The sequence below is a fragment of the Pezoporus occidentalis genome, unplaced genomic scaffold (assembly GCF_034315485.1).
Source record: "Pezoporus occidentalis ecotype Australia unplaced genomic scaffold, CSIRO_AGI_Poc_V1 ctg400, whole genome shotgun sequence".
In the NCBI taxonomy this organism is placed as follows: Eukaryota; Metazoa; Chordata; class Aves; order Psittaciformes; family Psittacidae; genus Pezoporus; species Pezoporus occidentalis.
In genome coordinates, this window is record NW_026915726.1 from 149,079 (window position 1) to 166,870 (window position 17,792).

The following is a 17,792-nucleotide window of genomic DNA, read 5'->3' on the forward strand; positions in this document are numbered from 1 at the left end:
ATCACAGAGTAAGAATCATTTAGGTTGGAAAAGACCTTTAAGATCATCAAGTCCAACCGTTAACCCAGCACTGCCAAGTCCACAACTAAACCACGGTCCCTAAGCACTGCATCTACACATCTGTTAAATACCTCCAGGGATGGTGACTCCACACTGGGCAGCCTGTTCCAGCGCTTGACAACCTTTTCAGTAACAGTTTTTCTGATGTCCAGCCTAAACCTCCCCTGGTGCAACTTGAGACTGTTTCCTCTCATCCTGTTGCTTATTACTTGGAAGAACAGATCCACACACACCCACCCCAGCCCCCAGCTCCATCCTCCTGTCAGGTGGTTTTACAGAGCAATAAGGTAGCCCCTGAGCCTCCTGTCCTCCAGGGTGAGCAACCTTTGTTCCCTCAGCCACCCCTCGTAAGACTGCTGCTCCAAAAGCGTCACCAACCACCTCACCCCACATGCACCCTGCAGTGCTCCCACCCCTGCCAGAGGGACCCAGGTTCCCAGAAAAAACTGGGGGCAACACCAGGGACCTGCTGCTGTGCCTGGGTTCTGGGCGGCCCAAAGCACCCTGAGGTTTGGCTGATGGGGCTGCCTATGCTTCTTCTTGCTGCAGATGATGCCCAGTGCAGGTGGTGGTAAAATACAAACCCCAAGAGCTATGAGCATTTTCAAAAGAAAAACAATCATGGGACGAGAAAGCCAGACTCGCTTTCTGCAATGAGGTGCCAGGTCCAGTGCCAGGCTGGGCAGTAATGGCTCCTGCTTTCTCCCAGCACTGCACAGCTGGGGACTCACAAATCTGCATGGGGTCCTTCTTTCGTCATCAGTTACCACACACTGCCCATCCTGAAAGCCTTTTGGCCAGACCTTGTGCTTATGTGTGAGTCACAGACCAAAACCCACCTCCGTCCTGAGCCAGGCAGTGGCAGCTTTCCTGGCTGTTAGATTTATACCTCGGTGTAGGTGATATTTTGCAATGGTCCATAACTCAGAACAACACCACCTGAGTCCCTGCAGAGGAAAACAGCCCGGCTGGTTTAGCACGGCCAAGCCCTTGCCCAAACTCATAACTCCGAGGGCTGGAGCAGCTCTGCTCTGGAGCCAGGCTGAGAGAGCTGGGCTGGGTCAGCCTGGAGAAGAGAAGGCTCCTGAAGGGGAGACCTGAGAGCAGCTCCAGTGCCTGAAGGGGCTGCAGGAAAGCTGGAGAGGGGCTTGGGACAAGGGATGTAGGGACAGGCCAAGGGGAATGGCTTTAACCTGCCAGAGGGGAGACTGAGATGAGCTCTTAGGCAGAAGCTCTTCCCTGTGAGGGTGCTGAGGCGCTGGCACAGGGTGCCCAGAGAAGCTGTGGCTGCCCCATCCCTGGCAGTGTTCAAGGCCAGGTTGGACACAGGGGCTTGGAGCAAGCTGCTCCAGTGGAAGGTGTCCCTACTTGTGGCAGGGGTTGGAGCTGGAGGAGCTTTAAGGTCCCTTCCAATCCACAAAAGACTTGATACCTGCAGGGACCAGCCAAGGCTGGGAGGGGAGGAACAAGTGCCCACCAGGCCAGGCATTGCTGGCCCTGGGGTGCGGGACCCTGCTGCCTCCTGGTGCCAGTCCAGCTCCTTCCCAGTGGTGCCTGCCTCAGCACCATTGCAGCTCCCCATCCTCTTTTCAATGGGAAACTTGGACAAGTTCATTCATGTGCCGTGTCCTCCCTCTGAAACTCTGCATCCAGCTGCCTCTTCCTGGCTTAACCCCATCAAGGATGGGAGCCCTCACCTTACCCCAAATGCCTTGACCCACCCTGCCACGCTACTGCCACAGCTTCTGTCCAGCCCAGGGCCATCACCTAAAGCACTCCCTGCACAGACTCAGATCACACATGAGCTTTGAAGTTTTTAATTTAAAATTAGAGGCTGATCCATGCCATGGGAAAAAAGAGGGAAAAGAATAGATGAAAAGGGGAAAAAAAAAAAAAAAAAAGAAAGAAAAAAGCAGGTTTGGCCACTGGTTGTCCACACCCCAAATAAATGATGATGCCTTTACTTTGCCCTGACCGCATGCTGCAGACAGGAGTTTCTGGGACATGGCCACAAGATGTGGTACCAGCAGTGACTAGCTAAAGAGGGGGTGGGCAGGGACAGCCAGACAATTTCCCATCCCTGGAGTACTGTCGCTAGTCCAGACAGGCAAAGAAATGCCCTGAAATACCAGGTACACCCTCCCCAGCCTCACAGGAGCTACCCAAGGGTGGGGGAGAGGTGAATGCTGGGAAGGTTTGCAGGGCACAGGGACCCCCTCTCACTCCTGGTCCCTGCAGATGGCTCTAGCCCCAGAACCAGGAAAATTCTAGAGGGGTCCCATTGGCTGGAGCCCCTCATTTCAGGCCCCTCTTCCTCTGCCTCATTCTGTCTCCTTGGACTGCTTGGCTCGTTGCTTGCGGAGCTTAACAAAGGCCTGAGCCTCTTTGTCCCCCTTCCTGGACTCCAGCAGCTGGAGAATCTCATCTCCTGCCAAAGAGGAGGGGAGCGGTGGTGGGAGATGCTCACTGCAGCCCCTCCTCATGCTGTGGGGCTGGTGAGGGCTCAGCTCGGCAGTGGCTCCACGTACCAGTGGGTTTGGGGTGTGTGAGAGGGAGGCGGGTCTGGGGCACCCTTCCTGCATCAGCAGGGTCCTCATTGGTGTTGAGGCCAGGCAGGTGGCAGAGGGGGTAAAAGGCTTCACCTTCCAGGTCGTTGGCCCCCAGCATGTCGTAGTCAAACACGGTCAGGAGAAGGCAGGCACCCTCCTGCCGGCACTTCTCAGCAGGGATCAAGCTGCAGGGAGATGGGATGCAGGGACCATCACATCACAGAATTCAGCCTTCCCTCCAGGGACCAAATAGGTCCCCACAGGCTTCTCCACTGTGATGCTCCCCCCTGCTTCCCTGCACTGACCTCAACCCCTTCAAAGCACAGGGGCCCTGTACAGCCCCACACTATCCTGTGGGACCCAGGTGTTGAGGGTGCCCCTACCCCAGCTCTCACCGTGGGATCCCACAGCTGAGCAGGGGGTGAAATCCCAGGACAGGACCCAGTTCCCAGAGCAGCAGTCCCATAGCCGAAGCTCAGCTGAAGCTTGGGGAGCAGAGGGGATTGGGGGAGGAGGGGGGCCGGGGATGTCAGCCCCTACATACAAGTCAAAGGCTTCATCAAAGAGGGGGTGCCGCTCATTCCTCTTGCACTGGGTGGCCCTGGCCACCACCTCGGGGAACTCATGCCGGGGCTCCAAGGTGAGTTGGATGAAGGGGTCACTGGAGCCTAGTGTGGAGAAGATGTTAGGTCCCTCCTGCTGCCACCCAGCCCAGCCCCTGGGAGGATGCAAGAACTTCCCCAACCCTGATTACCCCATAGGTGGCTGCAAGAGGAGTGACCTCTCCTGGAGACCTCCCCAAATGACAGCCACCCTGGGACACTGCCTCTTGTCACCCTGGCATAGTTTTTTGGGGCCGAGACATGGTTTGCATGATGGAAAAAATCCACCTGCCCTGGCTGCTAGCTTGTCCTGCAAACTGAAGGCAGTGGGATGTGTGTCCTGCCTGCCTCATCCCACTGGACCACCTCAGACCAGTGCAATAACCTCCTTTCTTTCTCAAACCCACCTCCTCGAATGCAAAAGCAACTCAAGAGAGAGTCCCATTAATCCAAACATTGCCAGCAACTCTCCTACCCAGGGGCAGGAGATCCCAAGATGGTGGGCCTCCCAAGCCCACCCTACTCACCATTGGAGTCCAAAGGGATGAGGTTGACAGCATTGAGGACTTCCACATGGAGTTTCTGCTCCGAAGGGCAGTACAGTGCTTTGATGGTCACAGCCCCATACTTCTCCGAGCTGGCATCCAGCTGAGGGGGGGGTACAAGAATAAGGTGCTTAATGGAGGGGATACCCAGTGTCTGGTGGAGGGTGAGCAGGCACTTTGGGGTAGAGGGGGTGATGGGCATTCTCTGGGATGCAGTTGAGCTCTCTCCATTCTGCCACTGGGGCAAAACTAGCCTAAAAAGCCCCAGGACTGAGAGGATGGTGGGTAAATCCCACCTTTTCACAGGCAGGCTGTGCCAGGCAGCCTTGCATGTGCAAGGGTGGGATGTAGGAAGGAGCTGGGGGCACCATCCTGCCTCCTACCTGCTGCTGGATCCTGTTGCTGAAGTATTTCTGGATGAGTTTGCGGCTGGTGGCAGAGTAGAGGTCCAGGCGGGTGTCCAGCGACTGCAGGGAGGATGAGAGGTGACAGTCAAACACACAACAGGTCCACAGTGCAGGGATGTCATCCCTGGAGACCACCCAAAGGAAACGCCTGGGGACCCCCTCCCCAGCTATCGCCAGCACCTTGTACCTGGAAGACTGCTGTGTGGAGCATCTCCAGCGGCAGTCCACAGCCCTCGGCATGGAAGCACAGCTCCAGGCTCTGGTGAGAAGGATGGTGTTAGTCAGCAGCCAAACAGCCAGCCCGGCCAGGGACTCCGCAGCTCCCCCGTTGGTACCTTCAGGGCACAGTGCAGCTTCTTGTAGCACTGGGCTGAGGGGACCTGCTGCCCCATGGCTGCTGACAGCACGGCCAAGGTGTGATGCCAGAGGAGAGTGAGGAGGCTGCAGGGGCAAGGAAGGAAGACTGTGAGGGATCCCAGGGGATGAGTTGGGGAGGTTAGTCCTCAGCTGAGGGGCTTTGCAAAGCCCGGGAGAGAATGGGCTTATCCCCCAGGGCTGAGCAGCCAGCCCAGAGCGGGAGGTTCCCAAGACCCATGGGACCTGGCCTCTGCCATGGTGCATCCCCAGTGCCCTGATCACCTTTTAAAGTTCTCCTGGACCAGATGCTCATTGAGATACTGCAGCTCTGACTCCAGAAACTTCATGAGGGGGATGATGGCCTGCAGCGAGATGAGAGAAGCATTGGGGAGGGCATGGAGGGGCATATCCCGCAGATCACAGTGGGGAGAGGGGCAGAGCACTGCTGGCTGGAGCCAGAAGGGAAGGGGAGGGTCCAGGGCTCCCTCCCGCAGTGAAGACATGGGCAGGCTGTGCCCTGTTTGGTCCTGCTGCTAGCATGGGCATCAAATGTCAGCATTTGGATGTTTGGGCCACATTGGTGGTGTGACTTGTGCCCCAGGTGTGGGGCAGGGAGAGCTGGGGAAGGGTAACAGGGGTCTCTACCAAGTAGGCAAAAGTTATTCATGGCTGCCCAAAAGAGATGGTCTGGGGGGAACTGGGCCGGTACTTACATCCTCAGGCTCCCTGGTGTCATTAGAAGATGAGAGCTCCTGGATGTGTCTGGCAATGCCCTTTTCCAGCTGCCAGGGAGAAATGCACAGAGGCTCTTGGGCTTTACCCTCTGCAAGAGCCTCCCCATGCACAGGCCCATTCTTATCTCCATCCCAGGAGCATTATGGGCTCCAGGCCCCCTTGGGTAAAACCTCCCCACTTTTGGGCCAGGCAAGGGCCAAGGGGAGCCAGTGGCAGGTGGTTACCTTGGTGGCCAGGGTTTGCACCACCTCCTGGACCTCGTGATCCAGGCAGGAGATGGTGCTGTCGAGCTGGTTGTGCAGCGTATGCTGGATCTGCTGCCGGTCGATGACGGCTCCCGTGCGCTGCTCCAGCTGCACCCAGTCCAGCTGCGATGGCAGCTTCAGGATCAGCAGCCGCAGCTGCTTGATGTTGTTCACCACGATGCAGAGCTGTGGAAAACGGATCTGCTTCAGGGTGTCCCACACCCCTTGGTGCATCCCCCCATGCCCAGTCCTATCTCCATCACTATTCCCATTCCCCATTCTCATCCTGCTACCCCTGCTCGCATCATTTCCCTCCTGATTTTCCAGGATTGTGGCTATATCAGGGGCCAACCAATCTCTGTGAAACCCAAACGTGGGATGCTGGCTGGATGCTCAGCAGCTCATCTCTTTTTTTTTTTTTGCCCAGAAACCATGGCCAAATCCTGTCTCTCCCTACACAGGACCCTGACCCAATACCAACCCTGTTGGCCTCTTCACCCTCATTCTGCTTGTGCTGCGACAGAGCCTCAGCCCTCCCCTTGATGAGCCGGCAGTACATCAGGGCAATTCTACACATGTCCTGTGGGATAGAGAAGAAGCCAACAAGACTGAGCTGGGCAGCATGGGGTCAGGGGACCCCACCACGTCAACATGGGACACCGGCCCCATTCTTAGAGACAGTTCTCCAAGAGCAGAAGATACTTTGCTGATGTCCGTGAGCATGGTATTTGCTGGCAGGGCCTGGTGTACAAACCTCCACAAGCTTCACCATGATCATGAAGGCTTCCTCAGGGTCTGGCCAGTTGATCTGCTGCCAGGTCTTCACAATCTGGGCATAGCAGGTGGACAGGTCAACAGTGGAAGTGCTGTGCTTGTTGTGCTCCCCAAAGGGTGTCAGCTGAGGGAGCAGAGAAAATAAATGCAACTTGGCTTGTATTGAAAGAAGCCATCTGACATAAGGAGAGCTGCTCCTTTACTTTGGGGCCCATCATCCCTTCCCATATATCCCAATGCCACCACTTTGGAGAGTGGAGGAGATGAGGACAGAAGAAGTAGCCTGAGCTCCCTGTACGGAGTCCTCCACTGTACTCCACCCAGCATTGTTGGAACACACTGAAGAGTGGGGCAAGGAGCCCACTGCCCCATGGCTGCCTTCCCTCCCCTCTTCCGAAAGGTCAGAAGAGAAGCGTGGGTGCTCACAGCATGGCCCAAATGCATGATCATCAGCTTGCTCAGGCTGCCAGAGAGCGGCAGGGGAAGGGGCATGGGTGGGATCAACTGCTCCATGACACCCCATCCTTTGTTATTTGTTTGTGAGAGGAACCAGCCTGCTCCTGGGCTGCAAGAGGCACCTATGTGGTGGTCTCAATGCCATAAGCCAGGTGCCACAGAAAGGTATGGAGAGAGCTGAAGTGTCCCCAGAGGATGCAGGGAGATGCTCTCCTCCTCCCTGGGTTACCTGGTCCATTTGGACAGCTCTCTGTGCCCTCTCCAGAGCAATGGTGTAGGCCTTCTGCAGCCACTGGGGAACACCTTCCTTGAACCACTGGTGGAAATTGTTCAGAGCCAGAGGTCCATCCCTGTGGATGAAGGCAGCAGCTTCTTCAACTGCACAGCAGTAGCACAGACCATCAGCCCTCCTTGCTCTTGCATACAAGAAACTGACCTGCGGTGGAGGCAGCACGTAGCAACATGCTAAGGTGAAACCTCCACTTGTCTGGAAGTTGAGGTCTCTATCAGGCCCACTCACAGAAGGGCCTGAAACCCTTCTGGTGATGCTCATATCAACACCAGACACCAACAGCCCTGTCTGCCTTGTGTGTAATTACTGATGCAGGTGAATTGGAAGGATTTAGAGTTCCTCTCAGTAAACTGCTCATTCCCTCTCCCTGGGTTGGATACCTCTCTGGGAGGAAGTCCTTCATCCGATAAAGCTCCTGGAGGTTCATGTAGAGCTGGAAAAGGCTCTCGGCTGTGGGTTTGGACATACTGCTGTTGACCTCGCGTAGCTGCTCCTGGACATGCTCCGCAACCTGGTAGTGAGCAATGGAAGGGAGACAGTTGTTAGTGAAGGTCCAGCCAGGAAGGCTTGGTCTGGTTGGGGCTCTGCAGAGCCATGGGTGAGGATCAGCTCAGGGAACTCCTCTTCCTTTTGGGTGGCATTTCCGGAGATTCATTAGGTCAAGTAAGCAGATGGTAGTCTTGGGCTCACAGGGCTCACAGGGAAAGATGGAGAGTTTCCCCGGCTTGCTCCCTTTCCAGGCTTGCAACAACCATTTGCTATGTGAAGGGTGGCCATAAACCTCAGCCTTGCTTTCGACATTAGTCCTACAAGTGCAGAGCAGCCCAGCCTTGCTCACCAGCCTCTCCAGCTCCAGGTAGGCGATGGAGAAGAGATTCAACTTCAAGGTGCTGCAAGAGAGAAACAGGGAATCAGGAGCCTCTTGGCTCCAGCCGAGCAAACCCTCCTAGGCCATGCCCATTCCATAATGGCAAGGATAGTACAGGTCTAAGAAGCAAAGGTGGGACCACAGATACTATCTGTGGAGCCCAAGAACCAAGGAATGAGGCATCAAAGTGTCCTGTTGCTCTTCACCCCAGGGATGGGGGGGATCAAGCTCCAAAACCTACCTGATGAAAAATCTATTCCAGATTTTCTGGCACTGTTGGAGATCTCCTAACACCTCCAGGAGGAGTCTGGACAAGGCTTTGCCGTTCTCCTCCATGCTCTGCAAAGGAAAGAACAGCTTCTTTTCAATGCTCAGTTATTTTGAGATGACCTGAGCTCTGTTCTAATCTGTTTTATTTGTATGTTTTTTTTTCGTGAGGTAGCAATCTATCCTTAGATCCACTAAGCACCAGTTGTTGATAACATTCAATGTCATCATGTGTTTGCATGGCTGCTCTGGGGACCACCTCTTCTGAGCATTGCAACAAGGCCTTAACCCCCAAGGCACCTTGGCAGCTGCAGATAGCATGGCTCATGGTACTTTTAAGCTGGAAACCCAAATGCCTTGATGAATCAGAAAACTGGAGAAGCCTCGTCTCAGTCTTCTCTTCCCACTGCCTTGGGACTCCCACCCCCTACCCAGCAAACTGTTCCTTATCATGTCAGGGAGGCAGAGATGAGAACTGACCTTCACCATGGGCTTGAGATGCTGCTTCTTCATATGGAACCACTCTGTTGTGCCTGACTGGCAAGACAGGAATCATGGTGTGATGGCAGGGAAGCAGGAGGAGCAAAGCCAGCTCTGCCACCCCCTTCACTCCCTCTGTCCCCTGGTGTGGCAGGACCCAGCCCCATGTGGTTGTAACCCCAGGCTGGGACCATCAAGTTGAAGAGGGGCAGGTATTTCCCTCCTTCATGGTGGTCCATGTGGCTTTGCATGGGCAGTGTGCAGGGTCCCACTTGACCAGGACTGGGAGGGTGAGACCCTGGTCCCACTACCTTCAGCGCTGTGAAGACCATGTGGGGGAGTTTGGGGCTGGGCGTGCACAGCTCATGGAAAGCTTTCATTTTGCACATCTGGACCAGGACTCTGCAAAGCAAGAACCTGAAGTGAAACCCAGCACCAGTCCCTCAGAAACCACGAACTCTCTCCCCAAGAACCCTACCCAAGTGGATCTTCCCCTCCCAGCACCAACCACCACAGAGAGCCCAGGATGAGGGACAAGACAGAACAAGTGCCACAGCAGCCTAGAAGGGGGCAGAAAGGGTTCATGTAGGTTTTTGCTGAAGCTTACAGGCTTGTCCATCATGGGGGCTAAGCCATAGGACCCCATGCACAGCTGGCACTGGTGCTCAACTCACCGGAGCAGGGACTGGAGTCTCTCTGTGGACCTTGGGACAGAAAGCGGGAAAATGATGCGGTACCTCCGAATGAGGGAGACCCCATAAGTCAGCAAGGACTGGAAGGACTCGGCCACCTCTGCTTTCTGGGGAGAAGGAAGGAAACATGTGCTGTCCACCTTAGTGGCAGACAAGAGATGCTGGCAGGACCATGACCCTGTGATGGAGGGAGCTGGTGTCTCCTGTTCCTTTCTAGCATGCTCTAGGGGTGGGAAACCCCAATGCCTCCAGTAACTTCTCTGAACTGAGCTTTGTACTTAAACCTCGTTGCTACGCCTGAAAAATTCAGAGTCTCAGCAGCTGCTGGCATGCTCTGGGAAAACTCATGGGCTGGGTAAAGTAAGAATTGGGTCATATTTAGGTCTTGTAGAGGGTTGTGATTGACTTGATAGCAGTGATGGAGGAGGGGGGATGTCAGTGCAAAGAGTAAAGGCTTATGCATGGACAGGGGAGACAAACTTCTGGGGCAAAGGGGCTCCCTGAGCCTGGGTTGTCCTGGTTCCTGAGGCTGGTTCTCCTCAGAAATGCCCTGCAGACACCCCAGAACTCCTGTACCCCCCAAGGTCCTGCCCTTTCTGGAACACAGGGATGGAAATGGCCATGGGAGCTGGGAGGAGAGGCATGGGGTTGGGTGCATGGGGCACATTCCCCTGATCTCTGCCCCCTGCATGGTGCCAGAGCCCCCTTCACCTGCTCTGGCCTCAGGCGCTCCTGTACCCACTGGTACTCAATACTGGTGATCTGGTGGAGCAGGCAGTTGCTGTTGAACTCCAGGCTCTGGTAGAGCTTGCTGTATGCCAGCCACCTCCTAGGGGGAAAGGAGAGGCTGGGCTGAACCCCCAGGGCTGGTGGACACTCAGGGGCTAGCGTGAGGCTCCCCCCACCCTGGCTACAGCTGAGATTGCATGCGTGGTACCCAGTTCCCCTGGTCCTGTTCAGGGCAGGGGGCACCACCGGAGCTCATTGGAGGTTCCAGCTGCAGTCACACAATGCCCAGGGGAGCTGTCAGAGTCCTTGACCCTCATGCTGCATCGTGGCTCCCTGGGCATGGGGTACTCACACTATGACCTGGTGGAAGTCAGAGAGATCCTTCTGCGTGGCATGCAGGTACAGCACGGTGCTGGCATGCCTGCTCAGCTCCCCACCCCAGTCAATGTTGCCGGCCTGCAAGGATGCAAAGGGAGGGTGGTGAGTCCTGGAGCAAGCTGGACTGAGCAAGGAGGGGAACAGGCACCAAGGCAGGGTGTGTTTGCAGGCCCACATGTGGAATGGGTGCCCTGTAAGAATGCTAAGCACAGGCAGGCATCATCATGACCCTCCTTCCCATCACACTGCAGCAAGGTGTTAAGTGTGATGGGCTCCAAAAGAAACCCTCACCCCAGCCCAGCTGCCAGAGGGATTCTCCCACTCAATACCTGGTGCTGAAGGATCTCATAGGACACCAGCTGCTGCAGGAGGTGGCGATGGACAGCGTAGCTTGGCTGTGTTCGACTGCTCGTGGTGGCCCTCTGAAAAGACACAAGGCATAGAAGCAATAACCGTAACGGCCTGAAGATGCAGAGATGCAGTCAGAGAGTGGGACACAGGAACCCGAAAAGCATGGGGCCAGATTGCCCCACCTGAAGCTGAGCCAAGTGGTGCAGTTGCACGAGGACCAAGGCACCCTTGCTGGCATGCAGCTCAGGGGAAGCTCAAGCTGTTTTACAGCACATGGAAACACTGATGTTGCCACCTCTGGTCGTGGAGCAGGGATCTGTGACCCCAAGATAGAGTCCAAGGGACAGGCAGCTACCCCATCCTGCCAAGGCATGGATAGGGACCCCCCTCCCCATCCCCTCCTACCTTCTTGTGTGTAAGCAGGAACTGCAGGTGACACTGTCCCCGGTTTGGGTACGTCTCCGTTCGTGGCTCCAGCTGGTACCATCGGTCATTCCAGCAGTGCAGATCCTGCTTGAACAGAGACAAAGGTGAAGCCCCAGGTAGCCTTCCCAGGGGAAGGATTCCAATCCAGGATGAGGTCCCACTGCATTAATAGAATAGAAAGATGGTGTATAAGATAACACTAATATTGGATTAAAACTAAATGATATATCATCACTGAGCTTGAGTAATTGATGGCCAGGGCACCTGCCTCCAAACTGAGGGACCTGGCATCAGTTTGTGGCTCTAAGCTGGGATCCTGAGTATGCTCAGTGTAGCCACAGGGCTTGGATCCTGCCCAGATCTGGGAGGTTTAAAGAGGCACATGGGGAGTCACTTGGACCAGAGGATGCATGGCAGTGCTCACCTTCAGGTGAAGGACCACATTCCCCAGGAAATCATCCTGCCCTTTGTCTTTGCGAGCATCTTTAAAGATCCTGAAAGCCATGAACAAGGATGTGTGTGACTGTGAAAAGTCACTGGTTAAGGTGAGGAAGGGTGACAGCCCTGCCACCCTCCAGCCCTCTTTCCAAAAACAATTTTTAAGCATTTTCCAAACCCTTTTCCTTCATCAGCCATTAGGACCATTAGCACCAACCGTTTGAGGCCGTGGAGGTCTGTCAGCTCCCCCAGCTTGTGCCGCACTGACTCCACCATGTCCGAGTCCCTGTGAGCAGGGAAACCCAACATGGGAAAGGAGGAAATTCAAGCAATTGCAAAACCCTTCAGGGCCCTCCAGTGATGGTGGAAGAAAGAAGGTGCTTGGAGGGGGAAATGTGTTGGAATTAAGACCATCTCCCAAAACCAGGTGTCTAGCCAAAATGTGCAAACATGTGACTTCTTCCCATAAATAAAATCAGGGGTCAGGATCAGCCCTGCCTGGGCAAAGCCAGCCTGGGTACACTTTGCTCATGCTGGTCACATCCTGAACTGTGCACTACTCCAGCAGCCAGTGACAGGGAAAGGGTTTCCCAGCTGGTTTCTGGGGGTTTTAAAGGGAGCAGGTTGAAGAACCATCCCAGGGACCCTCCCAGGAGGCAGGACCCTGCTCAGGGTTGGGGGTCAGGGTTGCTGGCCTGAGGGTGGTTGCTGCTCACCACATGTCCAGGTGGAAGCTGGCTGTCTCCATGTCTTCAAACTCCCTGCAAGGCACCAGTGGGATGCTGTTACTCAAGCAGCATCCAAGGAACTGGCAGCAAGCAGACAGGACAACTGGGAATTACAGGCAGGCTGGGGGAGACCCTGAAACCACCCTGCACATCCTGGGAAAGTCATGGGAAGCCCTGAGGGACTGCTTTTGCTTTTCACCTCCCTGGATCTGCTGCATAGGTCAGATCAGAAGCCTGGCAAGCCCCAGTGGGCATTGCCCTAGGAGTTCCTGGTTGGGGTGAGTAGTGAAACCTCCCCCCCTTCATCTCCCCAGTGAGCAAAGCCAAGGGGTGGCAGATTACAGGATAAATGTCTCATCCCACACCGGGCTGAGGGTCTGGCTTATAACTTGTGTGCGATGGATCTGGTCTTCAGGGATGAGGTCTTTGACCACAGCCTTCATCCGCTTCTTGTGGTCAGGGTTGGCAAGTTCCTGGCTCTTGGTCTTGATGCCCAGCAGGCAGTAAGGGTCACTGAACCCTGCGAGGATGGAGGCATGCAAGTCCCCGTCTGGAGCAGTGCCTGCCCCTTTTCCAATGGGACACCCATTCATTTCCACTTACCACTGACATCTTTACCCAAAATCCCCTTGGCTTCCTTCACGGTTGCTTTCAGGCAGAAAATTGGGCTCTGGAAGAGTAGGAAAAAAAAATAAAATAATGTGGGAGTCAACAGCGCTGTGAGGAAGCAGAGGCTCATGCATGCGCACGCCAGCAGCTGCTGTTCAGACCAGCAAACAGCTCCCAAGTGACTCCCCCAGCACAGCCCAGGGCACCCCATACCCCAATGCCCAAGCACAGGGGCCAAAAGACACTGCAGCCCCCCAGCACCATCCCACTGCAGGAACTTCCCCCCCCCAGGTCACAGCACACTGGGGAGGCACTGTCTTGCTGCATACCTCCAGTTCCTTGACCTGCTGCATGATGACACTGTGCTCCTCTTCATCCATGCCAAAAGCCTATGTAGATACCAGGTAATGGGTGCTGCCCTGTTAACGGTAGCTGTAGAGCAGCCAAGGGCTTCCCTTTGCTCCCTGGGAGGCAGCGGCAGCTCCAGGTGAGAAGAGAGCAGCAAAGAGCCCAGCAGAAGGGCTGCTCTTTGCCAATTGAAAGCTCTTCAGGGAAAGTCTTCTTCCCACCATTCTGAGTCCAAGACAAATATTTCTCCCTAAGCCTAATATTGCTCAGCCACAAGCTTTCCCAGCCCTCCAGCTAGATGCTGCTGCTATGCCTTTCAAGATGCTTCTTAAAAAATTCCTCTGAGTGTCCCCCACCATCCTCTTCCACTGGGAGGATGGACATGTCCTGTGGAAAAGGACTTGGGGGTGCTGCTCGATGAGAAAATGAACATGAGCTGGCTGCAGTGTGCGCTCGCAGCCCAGAAAGCCAACCGTATCCTGGGCTGCATCAAAAGAAGCATGACCAGCAGGTGGAAGGAGGTGATCCTGCCCCTCTGCTCTGCTCTTGTGAGACCTCACTTGGAGTATTGTGTGCAGTTTTGGTGTCCTCAACATAAAAAGGACATGGAACTGTTGGAACAAGTCCAGAGGAGGCCACTGGAACACCTCCTGTATGAAGACAGGCTGAGAAAGCTGGGGCTGTTCAGCCTGGAGAAGAGAAGCTGCGTGGAGACCTCAGAGCAGCTTCCAGTGTCTGAAGGGGCCTTACAAAGATGCTGGGGCGGGACTCTTCATTAGGGACTGTAGTGATAGGACAAGGGGTAATGAGTTAAAACTTAAACAGGGGAAGTTTAGATTGGATATGAGGCAGCTCTTTACTGTAAGGGTGGTGAGGCACTGGAATGGGTTGCCCAGGGAGGTTGTGAATGCTCCATCCCTGGCAGTGTTCAAGGCCAGGTTAGACAGAGCGTTGGGTGGCATGGTTTAGTGTGAAGTGTCCCTGCCCATTGGAACTTGATGATCTTAAGGTCCTTTCCAACCCTAACTATTCTATGATTCTATGTCAGGGACAGGTTTTGGGGACCCCGTCAGGGAGGTGGGGAATTACCTTTTGAACGTAGGCATAGAGCTCCTGGGAATCCATGACATGGTGGTGCTCAGGCTTGCCCAAGCGGTGCTGGATGGTGTAGAGGACCTCCTCATAGAGCAGGGTCAGCTGCAAGGGGGGTGCCAACACCTTGCCTGGGGCCAGGCCAGCAGGGACTTTCTCCATTCACCCCTCAAGATTAACGGGGTGTCCCCCCTGCCAGCTCCCACTGGGCCCTGCCACCTCTCTCCTGGCATACAGCCCTGCCTGACCACCAAGGGGAGTCCATGGGGAGCATCTTCAGGAGCTGAGCCATGTCCCCAAGCTTCTGCAGCACTACCACCCCCTCCAGTGCCACCCAGGGAGACCACGGTGGGCCCATATTCATATCTGTACCTCTCTCTTTGAGAGCCGGTGGGACAGATCCATCTAGAGAAAGAAGAGAAACAGAGAGGTTTCTTGTCAGGTCTCACAGTAGAGGGTGGTTTTAGAAGGAAATAGCAGCTGGGCACGGCAGCCAGAATGGGGCGTCACCTGCAGCCCATTGGGTTGGGATGCCCCAAAGGATGCTGTGACACCCTGCAGGAACCCTGTGGTTGAGGAATCACTTCCTTCATCACCACCTGTCAGGGCAGCATGGGGACTTTACTCCCAAGCCCTGTTAATTAAAGAGGGGGCAGCAAAGATGGCAACTTGAGGGGACCAATAGGAGGCTTTAAAAGCCAGCTTCCCACCTCTTGCCCCACAGAGCTGCTCACTGGCCTGGCCAGGCCCAACAGGACCAGGCTGGAGAGAAAATGAGCCAAGGGAGAAGGCAAGTGGACAAAGCGTGGTGAGGAGCTACAGGCTGGGCAAGACAGCTATAGGCAAAGCAACTTCAAAAAGCCATTGGGATTTATGACGAGTTCGCTTGCCTGAAAAATGGGTGCTGCTCCAACAGTGCACTGGTACTTATTGTTGAGCTGAAGGTCCATTCCCTACTTGAAGCATGACCAGCAATAGCATTTGCTTTCCAAAAGGCAGTTAAATTGCACAACATTGCGGCTCCAGCAGCATGCAACCCCGGGGCTGAGCAGAGGTCCTGCTGCCCACACAGCCCCTGTTGTCCCCCACCTCAAATGTCACCTCCCACTCATCTTGGTTCCACATGGATCCATCCAGGAGATCAAACCACTTCTTCCAAAAATACCCTATTCTCTGGCAAACCCCAACTCTCAGCCCATCCTCACCCCCTGCTCCCTCCCCAGTGCAGAGGCTGAGCCCATCCTGCTTCTCTAACCACAATCTGGATTCAGCCACCACATGGCAGAGCACCTGGCTGGGTGATGGTAACTTTGCCACTGCCATGAGCCAGGTGACACAGCCAAAGAGAAGGGAATTGGTGCCTCTGTGCTACCCTTTATGGCTCCCAGTGCTGGGGCCACTGGGAGCACAAGGGTGCAATGCAAAGAATGCAAAGAATTACAAAGAATGTAATGGAAATTTCCGAAATGAGTTTGGCCCTTTCTGTGCCGAGGAACACATGCCAAGCACATCCCCAGCTGTGCTTGGGTGATGGGTGGATAAGCCCTACCTGTGAGTCAGCCCAGGCCCCAAAATGACCTTAGAATCCCCCACAATCCTGAGCTGGAGCGGTTACATTTGCTTATGGCAAATCTAAAGCTGGCATAATCCCCCAGCCACCTGGACTAAATTCAACTCTCCTACCCCCAGCGAGTTTAACCCTTGAGTTACTTCTCTCCCACCTGCTCCAGGACCCCTTCTACCTCTGGTTGGTGCCAAGGGCTGCAACAGTTCCTGTGAAAGGAGGAACCTGTTGTACCCCGGAGGGCCCTTCCTGCACCCAGCACCATCCTGCCTACACTGGGGCACAGTGGACTTGGCCCCATCCCAAATCCTTCTGCATCGGGCAATGCTGCCCCACAAGCAGGGTTGCTGGGGAAAGAGGAAAAAAGGAATTTATTATTTCTCTGCTGCTGGTCCTTGCCCAGCAGAGGAGTAGCCCAAGAAGACAGGGGGAGGAATCACTGTTGATTTTGGGGATAGCTCCATGTTGCTCCTTTCTGCCAGTGGGGACAGCTGCTGTGGATTCTGCTTTGTGCTTGCCCATATGTGCATGGGTCTGGTTAAGATAAAGCTGAGCTGGGCCACCAGGATGTATTTACTGCTGCTAATCCCCATGACAAAGGCCCAGCTCAAATCCAGGAGTGTTGCTTAAATCTAGGTCTGGATACAGCCACCAACATCCCCCCTGCCTGCTGCTGTGACAGTGCCACCAGTGCAGGAGGCCAGCTCAGCTGCAGAGACAGTGACACTCAGAATCATAGAATGGTTTGTGTTGGAAGGGACCTTAAAGCTCCTCCAGCTCCAACCCCTGCCATGGGCAGGGACACCTTCCATTAGAGCAGCTTGCTCCAAGCCCCTGTGTCCAACCTGCCCTTCAACACTGCCAGGGATGGGGCAGCCACAGCTTCTCTGGGCACCCTGTGCCAGCGCCTCAGCACCCTCACAGGGAAGAGCTTCTGCCTAAGAGCTCATCTCAGTCTCCCCTCTGGCAGGTTAAAGCCATTCCCCTTGTGCTGTCCCTACAGGCCCTTGTCCCAAGCCCCTCTCCAGGTTTCCTGCAGCCCCTTTAGGCACTGGAGCTGCTTTAAGTTCTCCCCTTAAGGAGCCTTCTCTTCTCTTCACACTGAACAAGCCCAGCTCTCTCATCCCTTAGAAAGAGCAAGTCCCTGGTGGGGGGAATACACAGCCAAGACAGATCACCACGTGGGCATGGTCCCAGCAGTGTTGTGCAGGGCTGTGGGTCCCATCTCCGTAGGGGCAGACACGGGGATGCTGTCTGTCTGGCCGCTGCAGAGGCAGTCGGTTGGGTTGGGTGAGAGCGGGACTTCAGGGCATCTGCTGGCATCAGGGAGCCAGAGGGGCTGGGAGGGGCTGGGAAGCTGTAGCCCAGCTAAGCGGGGATGGGATGCTAAGTGCTGACACAGAACTGCAGCCACCCCCCAGCACAGCCCTTGGTTGCACATTTGCATGACTATGGTGCCCCACCTCCCCACCCCCACTCCTTGCTCGCCCTTGAAAGACATCCCTGCTGGGACACGGGCTAGGCCCCTCTTCTCTTGTTCTCCTTTTACAGCCTCAGCACTCATCTCTGCACCCTGGTGTCCCCCAGCCATAGCAGCCACAATCCCCTCCTTGGAGCAGTCACACCCCGAACACACTCCCCAGCACTCCGGGTCAAAAGCACCTACCTCGGGGTTCTCTTCCCCAGGGAGGGTCCCCACGGGGGTCTCACCAGCCGCATCCATCTCGTGGAAGGCTCGCTGCTGAGAGCGGCTGCAGCTCTGCAGCCCCTGCTGCTTCCCCCCCTCTCTCACATGCTCAG

At 55.3% G+C, this 17,792-nt stretch overlaps 1 protein-coding gene across 3 annotated transcripts; it reads right to left on the bottom strand.

Annotated features, from left to right (window-relative positions):
• Nucleotides 1-1,861: 1,861 nt before the first annotated feature.
• On the bottom strand, nucleotides 1,862-17,792 carry UNC13D (unc-13 homolog D). 3 transcript variants are annotated; one of them, XM_062633753.1, is made up of 32 exons: nucleotides 17,659-17,792; nucleotides 14,801-14,833; nucleotides 14,426-14,533; nucleotides 13,318-13,377; nucleotides 12,983-13,049; nucleotides 12,722-12,899; nucleotides 12,368-12,412; nucleotides 11,869-11,937; nucleotides 11,638-11,707; nucleotides 11,193-11,297; nucleotides 10,766-10,858; nucleotides 10,411-10,514; nucleotides 10,041-10,158; nucleotides 9,312-9,436; nucleotides 8,949-9,039; nucleotides 8,638-8,694; nucleotides 8,132-8,229; nucleotides 7,861-7,912; nucleotides 7,403-7,533; nucleotides 6,960-7,080; nucleotides 6,255-6,398; nucleotides 5,982-6,080; nucleotides 5,480-5,686; nucleotides 5,234-5,302; nucleotides 4,803-4,882; nucleotides 4,499-4,604; nucleotides 4,351-4,422; nucleotides 4,140-4,223; nucleotides 3,739-3,859; nucleotides 3,154-3,277; nucleotides 2,589-2,794; nucleotides 1,862-2,485 (listed from the first exon to the last, which is right to left on the bottom strand). In XM_062633753.1, exons 1-32 carry the CDS (start codon nucleotides 17,713-17,715, stop codon nucleotides 2,382-2,384), a joined length of 3,198 nt encoding a protein of 1,065 aa, XP_062489737.1. In that variant the 5' UTR covers nucleotides 17,716-17,792; the 3' UTR covers nucleotides 1,862-2,381. The 3 variants fall into 3 exon arrangements, with proteins under 3 accessions (XP_062489737.1, XP_062489736.1, XP_062489738.1); XM_062633752.1 differs by having other exon boundaries at nucleotides 1,862-2,488; XM_062633754.1 differs by lacking the exons at nucleotides 12,983-13,049; nucleotides 13,318-13,377; nucleotides 14,426-14,533; nucleotides 14,801-14,833; nucleotides 17,659-17,792 and having other exon boundaries at nucleotides 1,862-2,488; nucleotides 12,745-12,833.